The sequence below is a fragment of the Megascapheus bottae genome, chromosome 12, assembly GCF_031878675.1.
Source record: "Megascapheus bottae isolate mThoBot1 chromosome 12, mThoBot2.hap1, whole genome shotgun sequence".
Lineage (NCBI taxonomy): Eukaryota > Metazoa > Chordata > Mammalia > Rodentia > Geomyidae > Megascapheus > Megascapheus bottae.
The window spans coordinates 12,511,150-12,538,185 of NC_143520.1; the positions used below are offsets into that span (position 1 = coordinate 12,511,150).

At 40.9% G+C, this 27,036-nt stretch overlaps 2 protein-coding genes across 6 annotated transcripts in view; one reads left to right on the forward strand and one right to left on the reverse strand.

The window, feature by feature from the left end:
• Nucleotides 1–15,973, forward strand: Mettl5 (methyltransferase 5, N6-adenosine). 4 transcript variants are annotated; one of them, XM_090342670.1, is made up of 7 exons: nt 4–363; nt 3,980–4,094; nt 4,882–5,063; nt 6,997–7,079; nt 12,245–12,296; nt 15,390–15,457; nt 15,849–15,973. In XM_090342670.1, exons 1-7 carry the CDS (start codon nt 255–257, stop codon nt 15,885–15,887), a joined length of 648 nt encoding a protein of 215 aa, XP_090198796.1. In that variant the 5' UTR covers nt 4–254; the 3' UTR covers nt 15,888–15,973. The 4 variants fall into 4 exon arrangements, with proteins under 4 accessions (XP_090198794.1, XP_090198796.1, XP_090198795.1 ...); XM_090342672.1 differs by having other exon boundaries at nt 8–363; nt 15,408–15,457; XM_090342668.1 differs by lacking the exon at nt 15,849–15,973 and having other exon boundaries at nt 1–363; nt 15,390–15,641.
• Ssb (small RNA binding exonuclease protection factor La) overlaps nt 15,955–27,036 on the reverse strand; it is a 16,688-nt gene continuing 5,606 nt past the window's right edge. The window contains exons 7-12 of one of the 2 annotated variants that reach the window (XM_090342667.1): nt 24,567–24,638; nt 23,728–23,770; nt 22,684–22,824; nt 17,100–17,286; nt 16,563–16,688; nt 15,955–16,043 (exon numbers count right to left, since the gene is read on the reverse strand). In XM_090342667.1, coding sequence (XP_090198793.1) covers nt 15,955–16,043; nt 16,563–16,688; nt 17,100–17,286; nt 22,684–22,824; nt 23,728–23,770; nt 24,567–24,638 — 658 coding nt within the window. Of the gene's footprint in view, nt 16,044–16,425; nt 16,689–17,099; nt 17,287–22,683; nt 22,825–23,727; nt 23,771–24,566; nt 24,639–27,036 lie in introns of those variants that run through there. The other variant, XM_090342666.1, reaches the window with a different exon arrangement.

Consider the following 27,036-nt stretch of genomic DNA (forward strand, 5'->3'; position numbering starts at 1 on the left):
TGCTGCCGGCGCCGGCGGGGGTGTGGGGCGCCCCGGGTGCTGTGCGATCCCCGTGCATTCTTTCCGCGGCGCGCGGGCTTCGCGGGGGCGCCTGGGAGGGGTGGAGGGGAGGGGCTTTGCGCCTCCTGCCCCGCCCCCGGCCTCGGGGGTGGCAGAAACTCCGGCCCGGGTGGAAACTAGCGAGCCAAACAGCTGGCATAGACGATTTTCACTGCAGAAGTCGCACGGTAAAGCATCGTAAAAAGAAAGGAAAAATGAAGAAATTAAGGCTTAAGGAGCTAGAGAGTCGCCTGCAGCAAGTGGATGGATTCGAAAAGCCCAAGCTCCTGCTAGAACAGTATCCGACCAGGCCTCACATTGCAGGTAGGGCTGGCTAACCAGGCTCCGGCACCCTAGAGCCCTGTCCACCCAGCGGTATGGGAACAGAACTGTAATATGAATACAGAGAATGTCTGGAGGAATTCCACCCTCTGGTCAGGTGTTGCCTGCGTAGTTTACTCAGCCTCCCAACACGCTTTGTTTTCTGGGTAGCCCTGAAAACGGACTGCTGTTCAGTAGGTGTGTTTTCTCTACATATGTAACTCTACAGGGGAAAGCAGTTTTGTGGGGGGGGGGGCTCATGGGGCTGGGCATGGGTGCTGTCCCTGAGCTCTTTCAGCTCTAGGCTACCCTACCACCCTACCCTTGAGCCAAGCCCCACTTCCCGTTTTCTGGAGGTTCATTGGAGAGAACAGTCTCAGGTCCTTTTGTGCCTGGGCTGGCTTTGAACCTCGATCCTCAGATCTCAGCCTCCTGAGTAGCTAGGAGTAGAGGCGTGAGCCACTGCCCCCGGCTATAGATTTTTGTTGTTGTTGTTGTTTGGTTGGTCGCGGTGCTTGAACTCTGGGCCTGGGCGCTGCCCCTGAGCTCTTCAGCTCAAGGCTACCGCCCTACCTCTTGAACCACAGAGCCACTTCTGAAAGCAGTTTTTTTTCACAATTGAATTTCCCTATGCCTAGAAGACTTGCTGGTAGCAGTTAAAGGGAGCTCGGTGAATGTTTGCTAAATAGGTTCGATTCACTGTTGCAGCAAATCGCCAGGGCAAGAACTATTGCGCTATCTATCCTTTGCTCTGGAAATGAACATCAGAGTTGGTAATGGAAGGACTGAGCCTAACAAAACCAGAGTGCTTGTTTGTATAAAAATGAAAAAAAAAATCAAGGCCCAGAGTGTGGCCTAGTGGTAGAGTGCTTGCTTAGCATGCACGAATCCCTGAGTTCAATTCCTTGGAACCAACCTACATAGAAAACGTTGAAGTGGTGCTGTGGCTTAAGTGGGAGAGTGCCAGCCTTGAGAAAGCTCAAGGACAGGGCCCAGGCTAAGTTCATACCCCAGGACTGGCGAAAAAAAATATCAGTTTAGTTTTAATAAATGACTCTATGTGTAATTCCAGAGATTGACATTAAGTATGGGAGAGAAGACAGGAGAATCCACTCATATTTAATGTGACACAAAAGTTGCTGAGAAACCTTAACAAAATTAATTTGCTGGGAACATCTGTAAGAAGCAATTATTTTCCAGTAAAAGTCATGGATCTTCACTTCATTTATGCACTTCGTAATATAGTCATAGTTTGAACTTCCTTTTTTTTTTTCCCATCCTGGGGCTTGAACTTGAGGCCTGAGCATTGTCCTTGAGCTTTTTTTTTTTCTTTTGCTCAAGTCTAGCACCTTTAACCTATTGAACCATAGCACCACTTGTGGTTTTTTTCTGTGCATACGGTACTGAGAAATTGTACACAGGGCTTTGTACATACTAGGCAAGCACTCTACCACGAAGCCATACTCTTACCCAGTTTGAACAATTTGTAAAAGCACTGTGGCAATGCCAACACCACATTTCTAGGTTTAAATAATAAGTTCTGGCAGTCTCCTGTCTGCAGGTACTGCAGTTGTTTCATATGTAGTTTGAAAGTATCCACATGGGTGTACTTCTTTCTTTGAGATAGCTTCCAAGTTTCTAGTAACTGCAGTAGTAATCAAGGTGGCACTCTTGTCAGACATGTCCACATCTGCTTACTGAGTTCAGCTATCCAGAATGCGTCTTGGTATTATTCATGCTTAGATTAACAGTGTACCTAAGAGCCTAGTTTTTTGAAAACTCGGACCCTAGCATTTTCCTCCCAGTTCTCTTACCAGTTCTCATTTGTAGATTGTGAATATTTGTGTTTAAAAATAATGAATGTGGTACAGAGCACTGGTGGCTCAATCTATAATTCTAGCTACTTAGGAGGCTGAGAGAGGAGGATTGTGGTTCAAAGCCAGCACAAATAGAAAAGTCCCAATGGGACTCTTATCTCCAGTAAACCACTCAAAAACCCAGTTAGCAGTGAGGTGGCTCACACTTGTAATCCTAGCAACTCAGGAGGCTGATAGCTAAGGATTGTTCTGTCAAAGCCAGCCTGCCAGCCTGGGCACTAAAGTCTGTGACTTTCATCTCCAGTTAACCACTAGAAAATGGGAAATGGGGCTTTGGTTCAAGGGGTGGGGCATTAGCCTTGAGCCGAAGAGCTCAGGGACAGGACCCAGGGCCAGAGTTCAAGCCCTACAACTGACAAAAGAAAAAAAAAAAAAAAAAAAAGCAAAACAGGGGCTGGGAGTTTGGCCTAGTGGTTAAAGTGCTTGCCTAGCATGCATGAAGACCCTGGTTCCATTCCTTGGTACCACATTTGTAGAAAAAAGCCCGAAGTGGTGCTGAGGCTCAAGTGGTAGAGCTTTAGCCTTGAGAAAGTCCAAGGACAGTGCTCAGGCCCTGAGCTCAAGCCTAGGACTAGCAAAAAAAAAAAAAAAGCAAAACAAAAAACAGAAGTTGTGCTATGGTTCAAGTGGTAGAGAACTACCCTTGAGCACAAAGAGACTCAGGAACCAAAGCCCCTGAATTCAACTGACAAAGAGAAGGTGGTGGGGGAATGAGTGTGGGTCTGATGATAGGTGCTTAGTGATACCTGTGTCCAGGTGATAAACTTGCTACAAAAGTTTTAAGCAAGGGGGGTGCAGTGGCTCACACCTATAATCCTAGCTACTCAGGAGGCTGATATCTAAGGATCACAGTTCAAAGCCATCCAAGCCACTAAAGAACCTAAAGAATGAGAGACACTTATCTCCAGTTTACAACTAGAAAAACAGAAATGGGGCTATGGCTCCAGGGGTAGGATGATAGCCTTGAGCTGAAGAGCTGAGGGATAAAGCCCAGGCCCTGTGGGGGTAGGGTGGCAGCCTTGAGCTTAAGAGTTGAGAGATAGCCCCAAGCCCAGTGTTCAAGTCTCAAGACAGACCAAAAAAATAAAGTTTTAAGCTGCTCTAATCGGAGCTTCTTGTGAAGTTGAAGTTCTGTGTCCTTTAAGTACAAATGCACACTTGATATTAGTGATACCCAGGAATAGGGTCCCCAAACTTATTTGACACACTTAAAACCTATTTATTCTTACTGCTGTAGCCTTAAAATAAAATATTTAAGTAGTGGTCATGTGCATGTGTGACACGTTTTGGGAAGGCTGAGAAATAAAAACATCTTGATTTTCTCATTTTACATGAGAAATTGGTCACCATTGTGTCATTCTTGGCACTGTCAGCAGAAACTAGCTGGGAACCACTAGTGTGTTACCCTCTTCATGGTGCTTCTTCTTACATACAACCTCCTCCTACATACCTTGCCTTTTAAAAAAATACATACTTTATTGATATTATAGAGTTGATGTACAGAGGGCTTCCATTTACCTGAGTCAGGTAGACTATATTTCCTTTCACAGTGTCACCTGTTCCCTCATTTTCTCCCAGTCCCTCCCATCTCCACTCATGAACCTTACCATTATTTATTTATTTATTGTATTTTGTTGTCAGGGACCATTTTAAATAATGTAAAACTAAATGAAGACATTTAGTGGTTTACACAAATTAAATTTTGTCATCAGCTTGTTTATTTCTGTTTTAATTCTTTTTAGCATGCATGCTCTATACAATCCACAACACATATGATGACATTGAAGATAAAATGGTTGCAGATTTAGGATGTGGTTGTGGAGTACTTAGCATCGGAACTGCAATGTTAGGAGCAGGGTAGGTGATCTATTTTACATTATTTGGGTATGATGTGCTTTGATAAGTAGAAATAGTATTATTGAATATTCTTTTTTTTTTTTTTGCCAGTCCTGGGCTTGAGCTCAGGGCCTGAGCACTGTCCTTGGACTTTCTCAAGGCTAGAGCTTTACCACTTGAGCCTCAGCACCACTTCTGGCTTTTTTCTATGTATGTGGTACCGAGGAATCGAACCCAGGTCTTCATGCATGCTAGGCAAGCACTTTAACCAGTAGGCCAAACTCCCGGTCTGGATATTCTTTTTTTTCCCCTATGTATGTGGTACCAAAGAACCAATCCTGGGTTTTCCTGCATGCTAGGCAAGCACTCTACCACTAGACCAAACTCCAAGTCTCCTCTTTTTTGGGGGGGCTTGAACTCAGGGCTTAGGCACTGTCCTTGGATACTTTTTGCTCAAGGCTATCATCTGCCAGTTGAGCCACAGCCTCTTCCAGATTTTTTCTGTGAATGTGGTACTAAGGAATCTAACCCGGGCTTTGTTTATGCTAGGCAGGCTTTCTACCACTAGGCCACACTCCGGGCCCCTATTACTGGATAGTCATGAAATGAGATTAGTAGCAATCTGATATGGAGCACAATTTACTTAGGTAGACAATCAAAAACTACTTGTATGGAAAAGTAAAAATGGTAATAGCAGCAATCCTTTTTATACAGACTTAAGTTTCTAACATGACTTATTGTTAGGCTAAAACTTTGTTTTGATTTTGGAACTGTAAATTGTCACTTTTTGTATATTTTGTCTTTACAGGTTATGTGTTGGATTTGACATAGATAACGATGCACTGGAAATATTTCAAAGGAATATGGAAGAATTTGAGTTAACAAATGTTGATATGGTTCAATGTGATGTATGCTCCTTATCTAATAAGATGTCTAAGTCCTTTGACACAGTAATTATGAATCCTCCCTTTGGCACCAAAAACAATAAAGGTTAGTAAAGAATCAGGTATGTTGGTATGTTTGTAGAAAACTAAAAAATCACTTTTGCCATTGACTGGTTGTTGCTATTAAGTGATCAGTATCTCTCATCCTTATTGCAGTTTAAATTTGAGTTTACTTACTGATGGATTAATCAGTTGAAATTTTCAATCTTGTGTTAAGTAAAAAGTCTGATTTCTCATTTATGATGTATATATCAAATTATTTACTTTACTCTCATGATTATAAACCCTATAAAGATTTTATTGTTTTGGGCCAGGAGTTTGGCCTAGTAGTAGATTGCTTGCCTAGCATGCATGAAGACCCAGGTTCGATTCCTTGGTACCATATATACAGGAAAAGCCAGAAGTGGTGTTGGGGCTCAAATGGTAGAGCACTAGCTTTGAAAAAAGCAGGATAGTGTGCTCAGGCCTTGCTGGGTTAATGCCCCACAACTGGCCAAAAAAAAAAAAAAAAAGATTTTACTGTTTTAGAACCTGGGTTGTTTTGTGTGGGGTTGAATGGTTGAATCCGGGACCTTACAACACATGCAAACTATATATTCTACCACTTGGCTTCACCCAATGTGTCCATTACCGACAGTGATTCTGTACTGTAGACATAGAGTGGAGAAGTGAAGAAGGGGCACATATAGCTTAAAACCCTACACTATTCTGTGTCCCATTCTTCCATTTTGAAAGTCATTCATTTGGGATATTACCTTTTTTTTTTTTTTTTTTTTTTGCCAGTCCAGGGCTTGAACTCAGGGCCTGAGCATTGTCCTTGGACTTTCTCAAGGCTAGAGCTCTACCACTTGAACCTCAGCACCACTTCTGGCTTTTTTTTCTATGTATGTGGTACCGAGGAATCGAACCCGGGTCCTCGTGCATGCTAGACAAGCACTATAACCACTAGGCCAAACTCCCGGCCCCGGGATATTACCTTTTTTATTGTAATGTTTTTCTGGTTTTTGTTTTGTTTTGCTATTCCTGGGATTTGAATTCTGGCTTGGGTACTGTTCCTGAGCCTCTCTGTGTTCAAGGCTAGCACTTTAGCACAGTGTGCCAGCGTGTCACTTCTAGCTTTTACTGTTTGTGTGGTACTGAGGAATCAACCCCAGGGCTTCATGCATGGTAGGCAAGCACTCTACCACCAAGCCACATTCCCAACCTGTAGTAGTAGTAGTAGTATTATTTGACAGTCCTGGACCTTAACTTAAGATGTGGGCACTGTCCTTGGGGTTTCTCACTGCTAGGGCTCTACCAATTGAGCCACAACACCAGTTCTGGCTTTCTCTGTGCATGCATGCAGTAATGAGGAATCAAACCCAGGTCTTTGTGCATGCTAGACAAGCACTCTTACCACTAGGCCAAACTCCCAACCCCAGCATTAATTTTTTTTTTTACTCTGACTTACTGCACAAATAATTTAAAGGTGGCTGGAATGTAGTGGTAAAGTGCCTAGCATGGAGGACGCCCTGGATTCCTCAGTATCACATAAACAGAAAAAGCCGGAAATAGTGCTGTGGCTTAAGTAGTAGACTGTTAGCCTTGAGCAAACGATGCTCAGGAACAGTGCCCAGGCTCAGAGTTCAAGCCCCTGGACTGGCAAAAATCAATCAATCAATCAATCCAAGTGGCTACTTGGAACTTCAGAAAAAAAAAATTGTTTCCTGTCCATTTTAGTCTTTTGCTTTGAGAAGAAGTACATACTGTATGCTGGGCAGAGTGGCTCAGGCCTAGCTACACAGGAGGCTAAGATCTGAGAATTGCAATTAACCCCTAGAAAACAGGAAGTGGGCTTGTGGTTCAAGGAATAGGGCAACAGCCTTGAGCCGAAGAGCTCAGGGACAGCGCTTAGGCCCACAGTTCAAGCTCCATAATCCACACACACATAAAAAAAAGTACATAATGTAAACAGGAACTTTCATTTTTACTCTTCACAGGAACTGATATGGCTTTCCTAAAGACGGCTTTGGAAATAGCAAGAACAGCAGTATATTCTTTACACAAATCTTCAACTAGACAGGTAAGTTCACATCATCATGCTAGCCAGACATGGTGGAAAATACAGATTACAGATTTCAGTTCAAGGCCAGCCCACGCTAAAAACTCATGTTTTCCTATCTCATCAATGACTCCGCATGGCTGCACATGCCTATCATCTCAGTAATGAAGAGGAGCCTAAATAGAATCATAGTCCAGAAGACTCTACCTTGAAAATCGCCAACACAAATCAGAGCTGGCACAGTGGCTCAAGTGATAGAATGCCTGCTAGCAATTGTAAAGTCCTGATTTAAAACCCAGTACCATAGGTTGGGAATGTGGCTTGGTGAAAGAATGATTGCCTAGCATGAATGAAGCCCTGGGATTGATTCCTCAGTACCACGGAAACAGAAAAAGCAGAAGTGATACTGCCTCAAGTGGTAGAATGCTGGCCTTGAGCACATACAGGCTCAGAGACAACACTAGCCAAAAAATTAATTAATTAAATATATATAGTTATTAAGGAGTTAAACACACACACACACACACACACACACACACACACACACACACACACACACACATATTGTCATTAAGGATTTTTTTTTTTTTTTTTTTTTGCCAGTCCTGGGGCTTCAACTCAGGGCCTGAGCATTGTCCTTGGGCTTGGGCTTTCTCAAGGCTAGAGCTCTTCCACTTGAGTCATAGCACCACTTCCAGCTTTTCCTGTGTATGTGGTACTGAGGAATTGAACTCGGGCCTTTGTGCATGCTTGGCAAGCACTCTACCACTAGATCAAACTCCTGGCCTCAAGGGTTTTTTTTGGTCTGTGATGGGGCTTGGACTCTGGGCCTGGGCATTGTCCCTGAGCTCTTTAGCTCAAGGCTACCACCTGGAGCCACAGCACCACTTCCCATTTTCTAGTGGTTAGTTGGAGATAAAGGTCTCATGTTCTTTAGTGCCAGTGCTGGCTTTGAACTATGATCCTCAGATCTCAGCTTCTTGAGTAGCCAGGATTACAGCTACTTGTCATTAAGGATTTTTTTTTTTTGACGTGTCATGGGGCTTGAACTTAGCCTGGGCACTGTTCCTGAGCTCTTTAGCTCTAGGCTACCAACCTACCCTTGAGCCAGCCCCCACTGTCCTTTCTCAAGAGGTTAATTGGAGATAAGAGTCTCAGGTTCTTTTGTGTCAGGGCTGACTTTGAACCTTAATCCTGAGATCTCAGCCTCCAGAGTAGCTAGGATTACAGGTGTGAGCTACCACATCCAGTTCATTAAGGATTTTTCTGTGAAGGCTATGTACTAGTATTTCTCCAGACTTGTTTTTTGACCTCTACCCTCTAAGAAACTGAATTTTCCCTTTGTCTGCTATCTATAATTATCTTTTATTCTTGCTGAATGACTAATATTTCATTAGAGTTGTTCAGACAGCAACTGGTGTCAAGAAAGGGACATAATTTAGAAAGTACAGGACTGGAGTATAACTAAGATCACAGTGTGTTCTTGTTTTCCTGAGTATAATGATTAATGCTTTTTAGTCTGTTGCTTACTGATTGGCCTTACGTGCTTAAGGACATTAGGCCTGTATTTTAAAAACATTGAATCTGATCTCAAACTATCTCGAAAACTATCTATTCTGTTATTCTTTTTTTTTTTTTTTGACTTGGACCTGGGCATTGTCCTTGGACACATTTTGCTCTAGGCTAGCACTCTGCTACTTGAGCTACAGCACCACTTTCAGCTTTTTCTGTGTATGTGGTACTAAGGAATCAAACCCAGGGCTTCATGCATACTAGGTGAGCTCACATTCTATTATTCCTTTTGCCAGTATATAACACAATGTGGCAAGCGTATTCTAGGATATTAAGGATAGGGACAGTACTTTTTTTAGAATTAGTACAACAGAGTGGTTAAAAACGCAGAGCTAGGGATGGTGGGTCATGCCTGTAGCCCCAGCTACTGAGGGAGAGAACAGAAGAATAGCAGTTCAAAGTCGAGCCAAAGTTAGCAATATCCCATCACAAGAGGTGAGCTTTGTGATGTGCATCTGTCATCTTAGCTATCCAAGATCTTACCTGAAGAAAAATAAAATAAGGGCATGGGCTTAAGTGATAGAACACTAGAACCTGGAGTTCAAACTCCAAAATAAAAGGAACTGATTTCTGGGATCAGATAGACCTGGATTCAAATATAAGCTCATTTACTTTTCATTTATATTTATTTATTGTGCCAGTCCTATGACTTGAACTCAGGGCCAAAGCTCTGTCCTTGGGCTTTCTCAAGGGTAGAACTATACCACTTGAGCCACAGCACCATTTCTGGTTTTTTCTACGTATGTGGTACTGAGGACTCGAACCCAGGTCTTCATGCATGCTAGGTCGGCAAGCACTCTACCACTAGGCCAAACTCCCGGCCTTTACTCATGTTTTATCTTGAAGAACTTAAGCATCATTTCTTCATACTGAGGTATAAGGAAATACCCTGCTATACATACCATCATTACAATTTTGAACATTAAATGGTATTCCATTAGTGCTACAATGTCTAATTCTTTTTGGTGGGAGGGGATCACGTTCTAGGGCTTAAACTCAAAGCCTGGACACTGTCTTGAGATATTTTGCCCAAAGGCAGCAGTACTCTACCATTTGAGCCATAGCTCCACTTCCAGCTTTTTGGTGTTTTTTTTTTTTTTTTAACATTACCTTTTTTATTGTAATTATAGGATTACAGTTATATTTGCCAGATAGAAGGTACATTACTTCACACACACTGAAACCCCTTCTCATGTTTTTGTCCCCATTTCCCACCTTTTTTTTTTTTTTTTTTTTTTTTTGCCAGTCCTGGGCTTGAGCTCAGGGCCTGAGCACTGTCTTTGGGTTTTCTCAAGGCTAGATCTCTACCACTTGAGCCACAGCACCATTCCTGGTTTTTTTCTATGTATGTGGTACCGAGGAATCGAACCTGGGTCTTCGTGCATGCTAGGCAAGCACTCTACCACTAGGCCAAACTCCCAGCCCTTTTTGGTGTTTAATTGGAGATAAAAACTTCACAGCTGAGGGGGGTGGGGGAGAGGGTAATGGGGTCCAAGACATGTGAAAGGGTATCAATGTATGTGAATTAATGCACCTTCTATCTGGCAAATATCATGTAACCCTTTTATTAATTACAATAAAAAATATATTAAAAAAAAAACTTAACAGCTGAGCGCCAGTGGCTCAAGCCTCTAATCCTAGCTACTCTGGAGGCTGAGATCTAAGGATCATGATTCAAAGCCAGCCTGAGCAGGTAAATCCAAGAGACTCTTCAATTAATAACCAGAAAATCTGAAGTGGTGTGGTGGCTCAATGGTAGAGTGCTAACGTTGAGCGAAAGAGCTCACAGACAGCAACCAAGCCGAGTTCAAGCCTCAGTATGAAAAAAAAAAAAAAACAACCTACTAACGTATATCTACTAAGCTAGATTGTAAGGCAGTACTTGCTTTCCTCAGACATCATCAGTATACTTTTTTCTTTTGTTGACTTCACTCTGTATCCTTTGCTGAAACAAATCACAGCTAAAAGTATAAGCATAAGCTGGGTCTTTTTTGTGTGTGGTTTGTAGGTCTAGAAGTCTGGGCCTGGGCACTGTATGAGCTCTTCAGCTTAAGGTTACTGCCCTACCCTTGGGCCAAGCCCCACTTCCCATTTTCTAGCTGTTAATGGGAGATAAGAGTCTCAGGTACTTTTGTGCCTGGGCTGGCTTTGAACCTTGATCCTCACATCTCAGCCTCCAGAGTAGCTAGGATTACAGTCCTGAGCCACCACACAGCTTTTCTGTTGTTGTTTTTTTGTTTGGGTTGGCTATGGGGCTTTGACAAGACAGTAACGAACACCAGACTGTGGAATTAAGGTCTGGGGCACTAGGGACCTGAAGTCTTTCTCCAGCTTCAGGTGTCCTGGGTCCAGTTTACAAAGTATTTATTGAGAAGGGTAAAGGGATATATATGCAGAAAATGTGATGTCATGGTAACCTTGAAGTCACTAGTATCAATTATGTGATATACTCAAGAGATAATCTTTTTTATCTTAAGGTGCAAGCAGTATATGATTTACAGATAACATAGATTATTGTTTATCCCTAAATTCCCACGAAGTTTGGGGTAGAATTATTCTACACCAAGGATTGGAATCTGAGTTCCTACAAGCCAGGACTAATTTACCATTTAAGGAGACTCAGCATTCTGAGTTTTCTGGGAAGAGGCAGTTCATCCTCTCCATCCTTTCAGTTCTCACAGCTTGGCTTTTTGGGCTCTCACAGGGCTTGAACTCAGCGCCTGGGCCTCTTTGTCAAGGCTAGTGCTCTACCACTTCAACCACAGCATCACTTCCAGTTTTTGGTTAACTGGCAAGTCTCACAGACTTGCCTGCCCAGGCTGGCTTTGAACAGAGATCCTCAGATCTCAGCCTCCTGAGTAGCTAGCGTTATAGGCATGAGAGCCACCAGTACCTGACTTTGATTCTATACCTTTATTGCTCATGAATTATGACAATACATGTGAAATACTGCCAGATAGGGAATGTTTAAATTGGAGATTTGGTGATCATGGGTTTTATGATCAGCTACTCAATTCACATGCTCTGCCTAAGGGCCAAATATGTATTTTTTGCAGGGTGGGGGTGCTACTCCTAGGATGAGGCTTGGGTACTATCCCTGAGCTTTTTTACTAAGGACTAGTGCTCTATGACTTGAGCTACAGTTCCAGCTTCCAGCCTCTTATTGCTTAATTTGAGCAACATGGACTTTTTTCTCCAAAGCTGGCTTTGAACTGGTTGGTTTTTGTTTGTTTTTGTCAGTTATGGAGCTTGAACTCAGGTGCTGCTCTTTCAGTATTTATCAAGCTTTCCCCCTTTTTTCCTTTCACATCTCTCCCACAACATACCACATGCCATTATATGGCCTTCAAACTGAGGTACTAAATGTAGTGTTCTACCACTCTGTACACTTCTGGATTTCTGGGGGTTAATTGGAAGCCTCAAACACTTTTCTCCCTTGGCTAACTCACTGAGATCTCAGTTTCCTTATTAGCTATTATTTTATCCATCTAACTGAAGTTTCTAGATTTCAAATGAAAATTTTCAAAATTTCTAATGAAATTCTGAAAACAAAATCTCCAGTAGTAAAAGTGTCCTTTTTAACAACCAGCTGACATGGAAATCTTGTCTTTTAGCATATTCAAAAGAAAGCTGCAGAATGGAAAATCAAGATGGACATCATTGCAGGTAAGAAAAACCTCAACCACAGTGTTTAAAAGGACCTACATGTATTAACTCAAAACTAGAGAATGTTTTCTCTGGGTACTGATGGCTGAGGCCTATAATCCTAGATACTCAGGAGGCTGAGATCTGAGAATGAGGACCCAGGCTAGCTCCTGAAGACATATCCATGAGACTGTTACACCAGTTAGCAGCAAAAAGCTGTAAGTGGCAGAGCACTAGCCTTGAGCAACATAGTCGTGAGACCTTGAGTTTCCCAGTTCAAGCCTTAGTACCAGTGTAAAGAAAATGTTTTGGTGGGCATGGAAGCTCAGGCCTGTAATCCTAGCTATTCAGGAGGCCAAGATCTAAGGTTCACAGTTTGAAGCCAGCAGGGGCAGGTGAGACTTTTATCTCTAATTAATCACTAGAAAATGGGAAGTGGGGCTATGAATATAGGAGTAGCCTTGAGCTGAAGAACTCAGCCCAGCAGCCCAGGCCAAGTGCAAGCTGCATGACCTGAAAAAAAAAAAAGAGGGCCGGGAGTTTGGCCTAGTGGTTAAAGTGGTTGCCTAGCATGCACGAAGACCCGGGTTCGATTCCTCGGTACCACATACATAGAAAAAAGCCGGAAGTGGTGCTGAGGCTCAAGTGGTAGAGCTCTAGCCTTGAGAAAGTCCAAGGACAGTGCTCAGGCCCTGAGCTCAAGCCCAGGACTGGCAAAAAAAAAAAAAAAGAATGTTATTCAGTGGGGGCAAATGTGCATCATTGGCAGTGCAATAAGTATAAACACTTGTCTCATTTGGGGGGGGGGGGCCGGGGAGGTGGGAGGTTGGTTATAGGGCTTGACCTCAGAGACTGAGTGCTATCCATGAGCTCTTTTTTTTTTTTTTTTTTTTTAAATCGGTTACAGGACTTGAATTCTGGGCCTGGGCATTGTCCCTGAGCTCTTCAGCTCAAGGCTACCGCCCTACTCCATGAGCCACAGTGCCAATTCCAGTTTTCTGGCGGTTAATTGGAAATAGTGCCCAAGCTAGCTTTGAACTTCAGTCCTCAGATCTCAGCCTCCTGAGCAGCTAATACAGGTGTGAGGCACTGCGCCTGACTGCCCTTGAGCTCCTTTGCTCAAGGCTAGCTAGTGTTCTACCAATTTGAGCCATATCTCTCCACTTGCACCTGGCTCCATTTATTCAAATTTGATTGTGTTCATTTCTGTCCAAGTTTATGTATTTTCACTGAAAATGTCTATTAGCACTCAGTTTTTTAGTCACCAGGACAAAATAAAAATATGGGCTTGAACTAAGTGTGGTAGTATAGAGCATAATCCCACCTATTGGGAGGTAGGGACAGAAAGATTATAAAATTATGATAAACCTAGGGGAAAAGTAGAAAGGTCCTGCTCAAAAATAAAAACAGATGGGCTGAGTGTATAGCTCAAGTGGTAGTAGACTGCTTGTCTGGTACAAACAAGGCCCTGGCTTATGCCCAACTATTTTAAAACAACAAAAAAAACACATAGTGGGTGGGAGTTTGGTTCGACTTCTTGGTACCAAATACATAGAAAAATCCAGAAGTGGTGCTGAGGCTCAAGTGGTAGAGAGCTCTAACCTTGAGAAAGTCCAAGAACAGTGCTCAGGCCCTGAGCTTAAGCCCAGGACTGGCACAAACAACAACAACAACAACAAAAAGGACAATGCCTGGGCCCTGAGTTCAAGCTCCAGGACTGGGGGGAGGGGGGAAGAACCACATAGATGGGGAATTGGTAAATCCTTGGCTTGAAATTTACCTGTAGAAAAATGCCAAAATGTATGCTTAGTTAACCTATTTCAGTTTTCTAATTGCTTACAGAGGAAAATATTAATTTTTCCCCCCTTTGGGTGGGAGACAAACATAAACATGCACACTCTGAGTACTTATATTTGATACATTTTTTTTTACTAATTTGGGTAATAGTCACAAACATCACAACAGGGAAAACAGAACTAAAAGCTAACTAACTCAAATAACTAAAAATCGTGCAATAAGAATGCAGTGATGAACATGTTTTTCTCATAATCAACTTACTATGAATTAGCCCCACAGTGTTAAAACATCTAGCTGTACTTCTGCTCACCATTAGTAATGGGATATTTAATAAAGAGGGTCTGTCTCCTTATTATACTCAGTCATGGATCATGGAGTACTTTAGAACAATCCCAACAGTGTACCAAGCCAGAACCTTGGCACTTCAAATGTGGTCTTCAGACCATCAGCAGTGATATTTCTGGAAGCCTTTAAGGAGTTGTGATATAGCTTACCTAGCAAGCAAGGCCCTTTTTTTGAGCTCCTATATTGCAAAACAATACTAATAATATGAATTATGGAAAGGGGGAAACAAAACAATTCATAACTTAAAAAAATGACCATTACCATTATCTGTGACCTATAAGGTAAAATTTATTTTACAAAATACGAAGTATATGTAGCTGATTTTTTTTGCCATCTTTCTAAAATAGTTCATATTATTTAGAAGATGTGTGAGAATAGAGGTTTCATTTTAGAGCTTAGCAAAAAAAATAGGGACTTATTACTAAAATACAGACAAGAAAACTTTGACAAAAGCATGATTATAAAATTAGACCAGTTATATATATATATATATGTGTGTGTGTGTATATGTGTGTATATATATATATTATTGGAAAATTAAAAAATAGAAAGTTCCTATTATTTTCATAAAAGATTTTCTTCCCTTTTTCTCACCTAAAAATCTCTTATCCTTAACATTTCATTTTAGTAGAAATGGTCTAAACAGCAGAAATTCCAAACTCGGTTTGGCAAGGTCAATCTTGGAAACACAGACAAGTCAATGCCTGAAAAAGTGGATAGGTCTAAGATGTTAGGCTATCAGCACTTAGTACTTTGAACTCTTCAGCTCAAGCCTAACACCCTACCCCTGAGCCAAGCCCCACTTCCCGTTTTCTAGAGGTTAATTGGAGGTGAATACTCTCGGGTCCTTTTGTGCCTGAACTGGTTTTGAACCTTGATCCCCAGATCTCAGTCTCCAGAGTAGCTAGGATTACAGGCACGAGCTAACTTTGTTTTAAGCATGGTAGATGCTTAGAAATAATTTTACCTTAGGTCCTTTTTGTTTTACAGAGCTTCGGTATGACCTTCCAGCATTATACAACTTTCATAAAAAGAAATCAGTAAGTCTTGATTCTGGTCTGAGTACATGCAATATTAGAAAGCTGTGCAATAAGTATTTCCACTGTTACCAAGTTACTTAAATAAATGGAAAGCCAGCCTAAGAGATTAATTAGATAAATTATCTGGGGGAAGGGCTTTCACTCACTACCCAATACTCTAGTTGAAAACCCTTCTCAAATGTTTCGGGGCACAAAAAGGAAAAAATAAAACTGCTTTTGTTGTTTTCATATAGTATATATTTATAAGTTCGTACTAATATTACAAAGACAATTTAGAGGAAGAATATTCCTTTTGGTATTTCAATCTGGACACAAACAGAACATTAAAAAAATATCTCACTTAGCTAACAGCAAAAAAAGACAAAACAACCAAAACTTTTTTTCTTTACAGGTGGATATTGAAGTGGACCTAATTCGCTTTTCTTTTTAAAAGCCTCCAAAACTAAAAAGCAGCTTAAAACCTAAGATGAATAAAAAAATTTTGTTTACTAAATAAACTACTGGTCTCCAGCACCATTTTCTGTTTTCTGTTGTTTTGATGCAGGTTCTTCTTGGTCTGTTTCTTGTCTTGGTCTTTTCATTGGTCCTATAAAAAAAGCAACTTTGGTTCAGTTTAACATAAACACTATTATATTTTTACGTTATACTAAGCACAAATAGCAATAGCAGTTCTGTTTCTTTTTTTTTTCTTTTTTTTTTTTTTGCCAGTCCTGGGCTTGGGCTCAGGGCCTGAGCACTGTCCCTGGATTTTCTCAAGGCTAGGGCTCTAACACTTGAGCCACAGCACCACTTATGGCTTTTTGCTATGTATGTGGTACCAAGGAATTGAACCCAGGTCTTCATGCATGCTAGGCAAGCACTCTACCACTAGGCCAAACTCCCAGCCCCAGCAGTTCTGTTTTTAGTTAGCAACAAGTTTCCTACACCAAAGAGAAAGGCTTTACAGACCTGATTACTACAGTCAAAGTATCTCCCTCTCCTACTTATAAAATTGAACAACCAAAATAAATCACAATAACCAAAGAATTCCAAGTAGAAGTTGAAAACGCACATTCCTGACCAAGTACAAATCTGTCATGAAACTTGCAAAAAACTTCAGACTTACCAGCTGCATCCTTTTTTTCATCATCACTGTCAAATTTTGTTTTCTTTCCCTGAAAATGTACTTTTCCTTTGGCAGACCCAGGCTGGGAAGGTTTATTTCCCTTTCCTTTTCCTTTAAATTTACGCCCTGGAAAGACACAATTGAGAACTTAGTTAAAAAGAAAAACAAGTTTTAAGTATTTAAAACTTTGCAAAATAACTGGCTCAGACCTATAAACACTAACTGCTCAGGAGGCTGAGATCTGAGGATCACGGTTCAAAGCTAGCCTCGGCACTAAAAAGTCGGAGAGACTCTTATCTCCAATTACTCACCAGAAAACGAAGTGACACTATGGCTCAAGGGGTAGGTGGTACCCTTTAGCTGAAGAGTTCAGGGACAAGTCCCACAACTGGCTTCCTCCCCCCGACACACACACAAAAAAAAAACTTTTCAAAAGTATTAAAACTTTAAAAATGTATAATGTTTTAAGTATTAATATTTTGATAAGCTAAAATGTTTACTAAGGCAAATGAGATATTTTTTAAAAATCAAAATAACCTTTTGACTTCCATTTGTTTAGGGATTCTTGTTGGTCATCAATGATTTTTTTCAGTGCTTGTTTTTCCACTTCTCCTTCTAGTACATCCCAAGTCACTTCTTTGTTCCTTAATTGTAGGTTACCATTATTTGCATCTTTAGCTTTATCCAGTGCTTCCTTGGCTTTTTCTTTAAATAGGATTATTCCCTATACACCAAAAAGAAAATGAAAGCCAGACCCTTAGTTTTTTGTTCCACAATTTCTTCACTCAATACTAATTTTTTCCCACTTAGAGAAAAAGTCATTACTAGTTTCAATGACTTTTGTTTTTAACTGGCAAAGCAAAACGCTTAATAAAGAGAAAGTATACTATTAGGGGAAACAGGTTCAAGCTAAGTGGCTCAACGGCCTGATTCAATTAATGAACATCATAAAAGGGATGCTACACATGTAAACTGTAGTCATTAATAAATTGTATAATTCAGAAAAATACCAGATACCACATCCAAGAGAAAAATGAGCAATTAGAAATTTAGGATTTTAGACATAAGCCACACAAAATTATCTCTACAGTAAGAAGGCTCAAGCATGTGAGAAGCAGCTATCTGTACTGTGTCTGATTTCAAGGACCTTATATATTTATATAGCCATGAGAACAGGTGTGTCCACACTAAGAGGACACTGAAAGCAGCTCTGGCTGAAAAGACAGAGGGGGCCGGGAGTTTGGCTTAGTGGTAGAGTGTTTGCCTAGCATGCATGAAGACTTGTGTTCGATTCCTCCGTACCTCATACATAGAAAAAAGCCAGAAATGGTGCTGAGGCTCAAATGGTAGAGCTCTAATCTTGAGAAAGCGCAAGGATAATGTTCAGGCTCTGAGCTCAGGACTGGCACACACACACACACAAAAGACAGAGGATCCCCACCCCATATATGAGCAACCCAGACTAACATCTTGTCTTTTGTTTTAAGACTGAGGAGAGGTCGAGATTTTGGCCTAGTGGTAGAGTGCCTGCCTAGCATGCACAAAAACCCAGGTTCGATTCCTTGGTACCATATACATAGAAAAAGCTGGAAGTGGTGCTGTGGCTCCAGCAGTAAAACAGTAGGCCTTGAGAAAGCCCAAGGATAGTGCTCAGGCCCTGAGTTCAAGCCCTGGGACTGGCAAAAAAAACAAAACAAACAAAAAACTGACCAAATCATGTCCAGTCTTATAATTAACAGAAACTGTAAATATGTGTCTTAAATTACTAAGTATGTCAGCCGGGTGCGGAGGCACCACGCCTATAAACCTAACTACTCAGGAAGCTGAGATCTGAGGATCATGGTACAAAGGTTCAAAGCCAGTCCAAGCACTAAAAACTCCAAGAGACTCTTTTTTTTTTTTTTGTGCCAGTCCTGGGCTTGGGCTCAGGGCCTGATCACTGTCCTTGGACTTTCTCAAGGCTTAGAATCTACCACTTGAGCCTCAGCACCACTTCCAGCTTTTTTTTTCTATGTATGTGGTACCGAGGAATCGAACCCGGGTCTTCGTGCATGCTAGGCAAGCACTCTACCACTAGGCCAAACTCCCGGCCCCTCCAAGAGACTCTTATCTCCAAATAACCACCAGAAAACCAGAAGTAGAACTGTGGCTCAAGGGGTAGGGTGGTAGCCTTGAGCTAAAGAGCTAAGGGACAACGGCCAGGCTCTGAATTCAAGTCCCATGACCAACCAAAAAGATGAAACAAAAAATTTACTAAATATGTGCAGTTTACATGGTAACAGAAAACATGGCAAACAGACACTTGGAACTAAAAATTTAAAAATTGGTTTGGCAGGGTATAAGAAAGGAACAACAGGCCGGGAGTTTGGCCTAGTGGTAGAGTGCTTGCCTAGCATGCATGAAGACCCAGGTTCTATTCCTTGGTACCACATACATAGAAAAAGCTGGAAGTGGTGCTGTGTCTCAAGTGGCAGAGTGCTAGCCTTGATCAAAAAGTGTCCAAGGACAGTGCTCAGACCCTAAGGTTAAGCCCCAGGGTTGGCAAAAAAAAAGGCTCTCTACTAACTTTATCTTCTAAAAGATAAGTTTGTAGTCTTTAAAAAAAAATCAGTAGCCTTCTTGTACACCAACAATACACAAACAGAAGGCCAAATCAACAAAATGATCCCACTCGCAAGAGCCCCCAAAAGAATAAAATACTTAGGAATATACTTAACCAAAGATGTAAAGGAATTATTCAATGAAAACTATAAAAGCCTAATGAAAGAAATTAAAGAGGACACTAGGAAATGGAAAGACATCCCATGCTCATGGCTAGGGAGAACCAACATAGTGAAAATGGCTATACTGCCAAAATTGATACACAAATTCAATGCAATCCCCATCAAAATCCCAAAGACATTCTTTACAGAAATTGAAGATATAATCCAAAGATTCATATGGAACAAGAAAAGACCTAGAACAGCCAAAACAATTCTAGGCAAAAAGAGCAATACTGGTGGTATTACAATACCAGACTTCAAACTCTACTATAGAGCCATAATAACAAAAACTACTTGGTACTGGCACAAAAACAGACCAGAAGACCAGTGGAACAGAATAGAAGACCCAGAAATAGAACCACATACCTATAGGCAACTTGTATTTGACAAAGGAGCCAAAGATATACAGTGGAACAAACACAAGTCTATTCAATTATTGGTGCTGGCAAAACTGGGCAGCCACATGCAGAAAATTAAAAATTGACCCTAGCCTTTCACCATGCACAAGCATTAACTCAAAGTGGATCAAAGACCTCAACGTCAGACCGGAAACCGTGAAACTGCTACATGATAAAGTAGGAGAGACACTGGAACTCATAGGCACAGGCAACAGATTCCTGAACAGAATCCCAGGGTCACAACAGATTGGAGAGAGACTGGATAAATGGGACTACCTAAAAATAAAAAGTTTCTGTACAGATAAAAACATAGTTGCAAAAGTAGAGAGACAGCCAACCAACTGGGAAAAGATATTCACCAACAATACATCTGACAAATGCTGAATATCTAGTATCTACAGGGAACTCAAGAAACTAATCCCCCCCAAACCCAATAAACCATTCACTAAATGGGCAAGGGAACTAAAGAGAGACCTATCAGAAGAGATTAAAATGGCAGAAAAACAAATGAGAAAATGTTCATCATCTATGGTCATAAAGGAAATGCAAATAAAAACAACCCTAAGATACCACCTTACCCCAACAAGAATGGCCAAGATTTTGAACTCAGACAATGACAGTTGCTGGCGGGGTTGTGGAGAAAAAGGAACCCTACTACACTGCTGGTGGGAATGTAGACTAGTTCAGCCACTCTGGAAAGCAGTATGGAGGTTCCTTAAAGAACTGAAAATAGGGGCCGGGAGTTTGGCCTAGTGGTTAAAGTGCTTGCCTAGCATGCATGAAGACCCGGGTTCGATTCCTCGGTACCACATACATAGATAGAAAAAAGCCGGAAGTGGTGCTGAGGCTCAAGTGGTAGAGCTCTAGCCTTGAGAAAGTCCAAAGACAGTGCTCAGGCCCTGAGCTCAAGCCCAGGACTGGCAAAAAAAAAAAAAAAAAAAAAAAAGAACTGAAAATAGACCTTCCCTATGATCCCACCATACCACTTCTGGGCATCTATCCTGAACAGCATGACCCAGGATATGATAAAGACACCTGCTCAGCTATGTTCATCTCTGCACTATTCACAATAGCCAGGCGATGGAAACAATCCAGATGCCCTACTGCAGATGAATGGATACAGAAAATGTGGTATATATACACAAGGGAATTCTACATAGCCAACAGACAAGATAAAATAATGGCATTCGCAGGGAAGTGGATGAATCTAGAGTGAATCATGTTGAGTGAGACAAGTCAAGATCTAAGGAACAAAAGGCGCATGGTATCCTTAATATGCGGCTATTAAATCCAAAGAGTACAAGAGTGAGGACTCAATAACTGCATACCCAAAGCTATGGACATGGTAATGGAAATACAAACATAACTATATAGACACAAAAACCTATGACTCTATAGACATAATGTTTTTATTTCATAAATCGATATGTTTCTTTTTTTTTAGATTTTTTTAAAATTTTTCATTGTAATTAATGAAAGGGTTACATGATATTTGCCAGATAGAAGGTGCATTAATACATTGATACCCTTTCACATGTCTTGGTATCCATTACTCTTCCCCCCACCCCCAAATCGATATGTTTCTATAACATACAAACCCTTAGCCTAATTTTGACTAAGATCTAAATACTAAGTCCCAGTGATTGTAATTAAAGATTCCCTCCTTGAACACTTGTATGTTTAACTTGTCATTTAAAATATGATGTAAACATAAGCCATATAATGAATGATTGTTGTTCTTAAGGTACTATGTTATCTCTCATCACTTTTGCTGTCCCTTGGTTATCTCATATTGTTACACTATCTCACTTTGTTACCTGATATATCGGATATAATATTTGTATTTGGTTATTTGAAATTGGATAGGGAACGATGGAAAACAAGATGAGGGGTGGGTGTGGGGGGGAGGGAAATGGGGACCAAGACATGTGAAAGGGTATCAATGTATGGGAATTAATGCACCATCTATCTGGCAAATATCATGTAACCCTTCTATTAATTACAATAAAAAATATATGGAAAAAAAAGTATTAAAATTAGCAGGGCTCGGAATGCGGCCTAATAGTAGAGTGCTTGCCTAGCATGCACAAAGACCCAGATTCGATTCCTCAGTATTGCATACAAAGAATAAGTCAGAACTGGTGCTGTGGCTCAGAGGTAGAACACTAGCCTTGAGAAAACCTAAGGACAATGCCCAGGCTGAGTTCAAGGCCCAGGACTGGCAAAGCAAAAAACATAAACAAAACAGGCCAGGAGTTTGGCCTTGTGCTTGCCTAGCATGCAGGTTCAATTTCTTTGTACCATATACCTAGAAAAAAGCTGCAAGTGGTTCTGTAGCTCCAGGGAGAGCTCTAGCCTTGAGAAAGCCCAGGGACAGTGCTCAAGCTGAGTTCAAGGCAGGAGGCAGGAGTGGCAAAAAAAAAAAAAATCAACAAAAAACAGGTTCTGGTGGCTAAAGCCTATACTTCAGCAACTCAGCAGTCTGAGACTTGAGGATCACAGTTCCAAGCAAGCCCTGGCAATGAAAAAATCTGTGAGATTCTTATCTCCAATTAACCACCAGAAAATCAGAAGTGGTACTGTGGCTCAAAGTGCTAGCACTGAGCAACAAGACTGACATATACCAAAAAGACCCTTGATAATGATATTTAAGAATATTTTGTTATGCACTGGTGGCTTATGGCTATAATCCTAGCTACCTAAGAAGCTGAGACCTGAGGATCATCATTAGTAACCAATGTGGGTAGAAAAGTCTGTGAGACTCTTGTCTCCAACTAACCACTAAAAAACCAATAGTGGGGGGGAAAAATCTAGAAATGGAAGCTGTGGCTCAAGTGATAGACACAGGCCAAGCCCTCAGGTCCTGAATTCAATCCCCAGGACACACAGATAGACAGACACACATACACATACACATATACACCCAAGTACACACACACACAAAGGATATTGTTTACAAACCTCTTTTGCTCCTCTAACAAAGTCTATCCATTTTATTTCACCATGATTTGAGAAAAGGATGTGTAAATCTTCTCTACAGGTCTGATCATCTAAGTCCCCTGAAAATTTCAGCAAGCATCCAATCTTCTCTTGTATTGATTTCTATTAAGATACACAAGACAATCATGTTTTTTTCAAAGCAACCACCTATCTCTCTAGAAATCAAAAACACTTTTAATGCACCCTTCACAATGATTTCTGATTTTAGCTTATTTCTTTAAGTGATGTTTGATAACAAGCTATACGAATCCATTTATTTCTAGATAAGTAACATTTTAGGCAATTTCTGATTTTAACTTATTTCTTTAAGTGATGTTTGATAACAAGCTATATGAATCCATTTATTTCTAGATAAGTAACATTTTAGGTAATATTGGTGCATTAATAACTATAGGTAAATTTTCCTAGGATCTGGGAATGTGGCTTAGTGAGTACTAGAATGCATGAAGCCCTGCGTTTGATTCCTCAGGACAATATAAACAGAAAAGGCCAGAAGTGGCACTGTGGGTCAAGTGGAAGAGTAATAGGCTTGAGAAAAAGATCAGATACAAGCCCTGAGTTCAAGCCCCAGGACTAGCATAAAAGAGAAAAGTACTTAGATCTGAGATTACATCTCAGTGACACAGTACATGCTTATTAAATTAGCACCTGTTTAAAAAAAAACGCTGGGGCTGAGCCAGGTGGTGGCTCATGCCTGTAATATTAGCTACTCAGGAGGCTGAGATCTGAGGACCACAGTTTAAAGCCAGCCTGGGCACTACAGCCTGTGAGACTCTTTATTAACCACCAGAAAACTGGAAAAGGTCCTGTGTCTCAAGGGGTAGGGAGGTATCCTTGAGCTGAAGAGCACAGGGACAGAGCCCAGGCCGAGTTCAAACCCCACAACCAATCAAAAATACCCCAAAAAACATAAAACAAGCAAACAAAAAAACCTTAGGTAAATGTTCCCCCCACCTCTGGCTTTTCAGTTATTCTAATAAATAGATTCCAGACAAATATACTTACCATTTCAGCATTTTCAGCTAACTTTTGTTTTTCCTCTTGTTCTCTACAAATAGAACATTATTACAATGTGTTTTTATTTAACCGTATGAAAATTTAAGTCCCAATAACTTCACCATAACCACCAAACCATTAAATAACCGAAGCCAGTCCTTAGGTTTCTGATCACTCAATGAAACTATAATGTACTTGGTCTCCAGATTATCAAAGCAGCTTAAGCCGTTGGCCTGGTGGCTCATGCCTGTAATCCTAGCAACCCAGGAGGCCAAGATCTGAGGATTGAGGTTCAAAGCCAGCCTGGGCACTGAAGAACCAGAACAGGCACTAAAGAACAAGAATGTGCCAGGCACAGTGGCTCAAGCCTGTAATCCTAGCTACTCAAGAGGCTAAGATCTGAGGATCGAGGTTCAAAGCCAACCTAGCAATTAATTACTAGAAAATAGGAAGTGGGGGTTGTGGCTCAAGGGTAGGGTGGTAGGGTTGAGCAGAAGTGTTCAATGACAGCAACCAGGCCATACTTCAAGGCCTGAAACAAACAAACAAACAAAAAAAATGCACAAGAATGTGAGACTCTTATCTCCAATTACAGTAGGGCAGGAGTCTTGAGCTGAAGAGCTCAGGGACTGCATCCAGACCCAGAGTTCAAGCCCCATGATCCACCAAAAAATAAATAAAACAAAACAAAACAAAACAAAAAAAAACCCTCAGCAGCTTAAGCTCAGTTTCACTGAGCAGACTTGTTACTACTTATTTCAAAGCTCATCATTCCTAGAACCATTAATTCTAACTTTGTCAAAGCTTCAAGAAATTCACCTCTGCCATGATCAGCTTAACACACTTACTGTTTAGCTCTTAATTTAGCTTCCACTTTATTTTGCTTTCTTTCTTCATTTTTCTTTGCAAAATAATCATCCCTAAGGAAAACAAAACACAAAATTTAAGGTCCTAAGAACAGAAAATTATTTTGGATGTTTTAAGATTTATCATTAACAATGATAAATGTTAGCTCATGCAAGAAGTGTCCAAGGACAGTGCCCAAGCCCTGAGTTCAAGCCCCAGTACTGGCAAAAAAAAAAAAAAAAAAAAAGTACCTAAGTCTGGGTACCAGTGGCTCGTCCCTGTAATCCTAGCAACTAAGATCTGAGGACTGTTAAAAAGCCAGCCTGTGCAGTTAGGCTTGTGCAATGGAATGTATTTCAAGTGGTAAAGCATTAACAACCACATATACACAACCCTATTTCCCAGGCTCTGAGTTCAAGCCTAAGTAGAAGGAGCATCAGAAAAAAAACACAAAAACAGAAAAATAAATGAAATGTACCTAAAGTATATATGTGTGTAGTGGTACTGGTGCTTGGTTGTAGGGCCTCCTACTCTAGCATGGCTTTTTTTGCTCATGGCTGACACTCTACCAACTTGAGTCATACCTCCAGTTCTGGATTCTTGCTGGTTACTGGAGATAAAGAATCTCTCAGATTTATATGCCCAAGCTGGCTTCAAGCTTCATTATAGGTGTGAGCCAAGTGTGGGTGAGTGCCCAGCTTCTAAAGCAGCAGATTTATAAGTACAGCTATCATTACTAACTGTAAAACATTTTAATAATCCCAAAAGAAATCCTGTATTAGCAATTGCATATTAAATTTAATGTATCATTCACTGTATAGAAAAGTCAGAAGTCATACACATAAAGTTTCATAGTTTTTTTATGTTGGTTATTTCACAAAAAGAATAATTTCAACATCCTGAAGACTCAAAAATAGCAGCATTGTGAAAAATAATTTCGGAGCCAGTTGTGGTGATACATGCCTGAGATCCCAGCTATGCCGAGTGTGTTGTTTCGGAGTCTCTTGGTTTAAGGGCAGCCCAGGCAACCTAGTGGCACATGCTTGCAATCCTAACTATGCAGGAGGCATATGTAAGATCACAGCCTGAAGCCAACCCTGAACAAAACCACAAAATTTGGTCCAATGTCAAGACCTTTGCACACACAAAATAAAATTTTTTGAATATTTAAAATTGATAGCACACACAACTTATAATAATGCATGCCTAAGTAAGCCAAGTTTAGTATATAGTATTTAGGAGGCTGAATAATACGAAAGTAGAATACTATGCCCCCTAACTATTCATCATGAAAATAGTTTCTTCTCTCTTAAGACAGGGTCTTGGTATGTAGCCCAGGCTGTCCTTGAATGCCAACTCCTGCCTTGCATCCAGCACTGGGATTACATATGTTCATCACTATGTATAGTATATGTGCTGGTATGGAAACTTCAACTCAAAGCAACAAATTCTTATTAGGCGCTTTTTTTTTTTTGTCCCTCATGGAGCTTGAACTCAGTACCTTGTCACTATTCCTAAGATTTTTTGCTCAAGGCTAGCACTCTACCACTGTGAGCTACAGCGCCGCTTCATTTTCTGGTGATTAGAGATAAGAGTCTTATGGATTTTACTATCCAAGCTGGCTTTGAACCTCAATCCTTAGGTCTCAGCCTCTTGAGTTGCTAGGATTACAGATATGAGCCACCGTGCCTTTGTTTTTTCTTTAAATAACAGTTGGCACTCTACCATCTGTGCTAATCAATCAAGAGGTTTCAGCCTCGAGTAGCTAAGATTAAGAGTTGTGAAACACCAGTCAGTACCTTGCCCTAACCTCATTTTAAAGACATACAAAAATAATCCAAGCCAGGTACCAGTGAACCATGCGGGATGAGATCTGAGCATCCTGGTTTGAAGCTAGCCCAGGCAGCAAAATCTAATGTGAGTCTTATCTCTCTTTAACCACCAGAAAACCTTAAGTGGAGCTGTGGTGAGCCTTGAGGGACAGCACTCAGGCCCTGAGTTCAATACTCATGACTAATGGAAAACAAAACAAAACAAAACCCAACAACAAAAGAATAATTTGAGCTAGGCACTGGTGGCTTATGTCTATAATCTTAGCTATTCAAGAGGCTGAGATCTGAAGACCCGAGAGTCAAAGCCAGCCCAGGCACTAAAGTCCATGAGACTCTTATCTCCAATTAACCACCAGAAAATTGGAAGTAGCACTCACTGTGGCTCAAGGAGCATTGTGGTAGCCTTGAGCTGAAAAGTTCAGGGACAACGCCCAGGCCCAAAATCCAAGTCCCATGACCAATGGAAAAAAAAATCTGAAGCTGAATCATTTCTGAATAAATTAGTGTCTGCATAGATTAAAAATAGTGATCTAGTTGCCCCCCCCAAAACCAGAACTTTATTATTTATCCTGCTGTTTCTCAGTAGTTACTAATAGTGAAAAAGTATAGTGCCTGGCGTGGTGGCTCATGCCTGTAATCC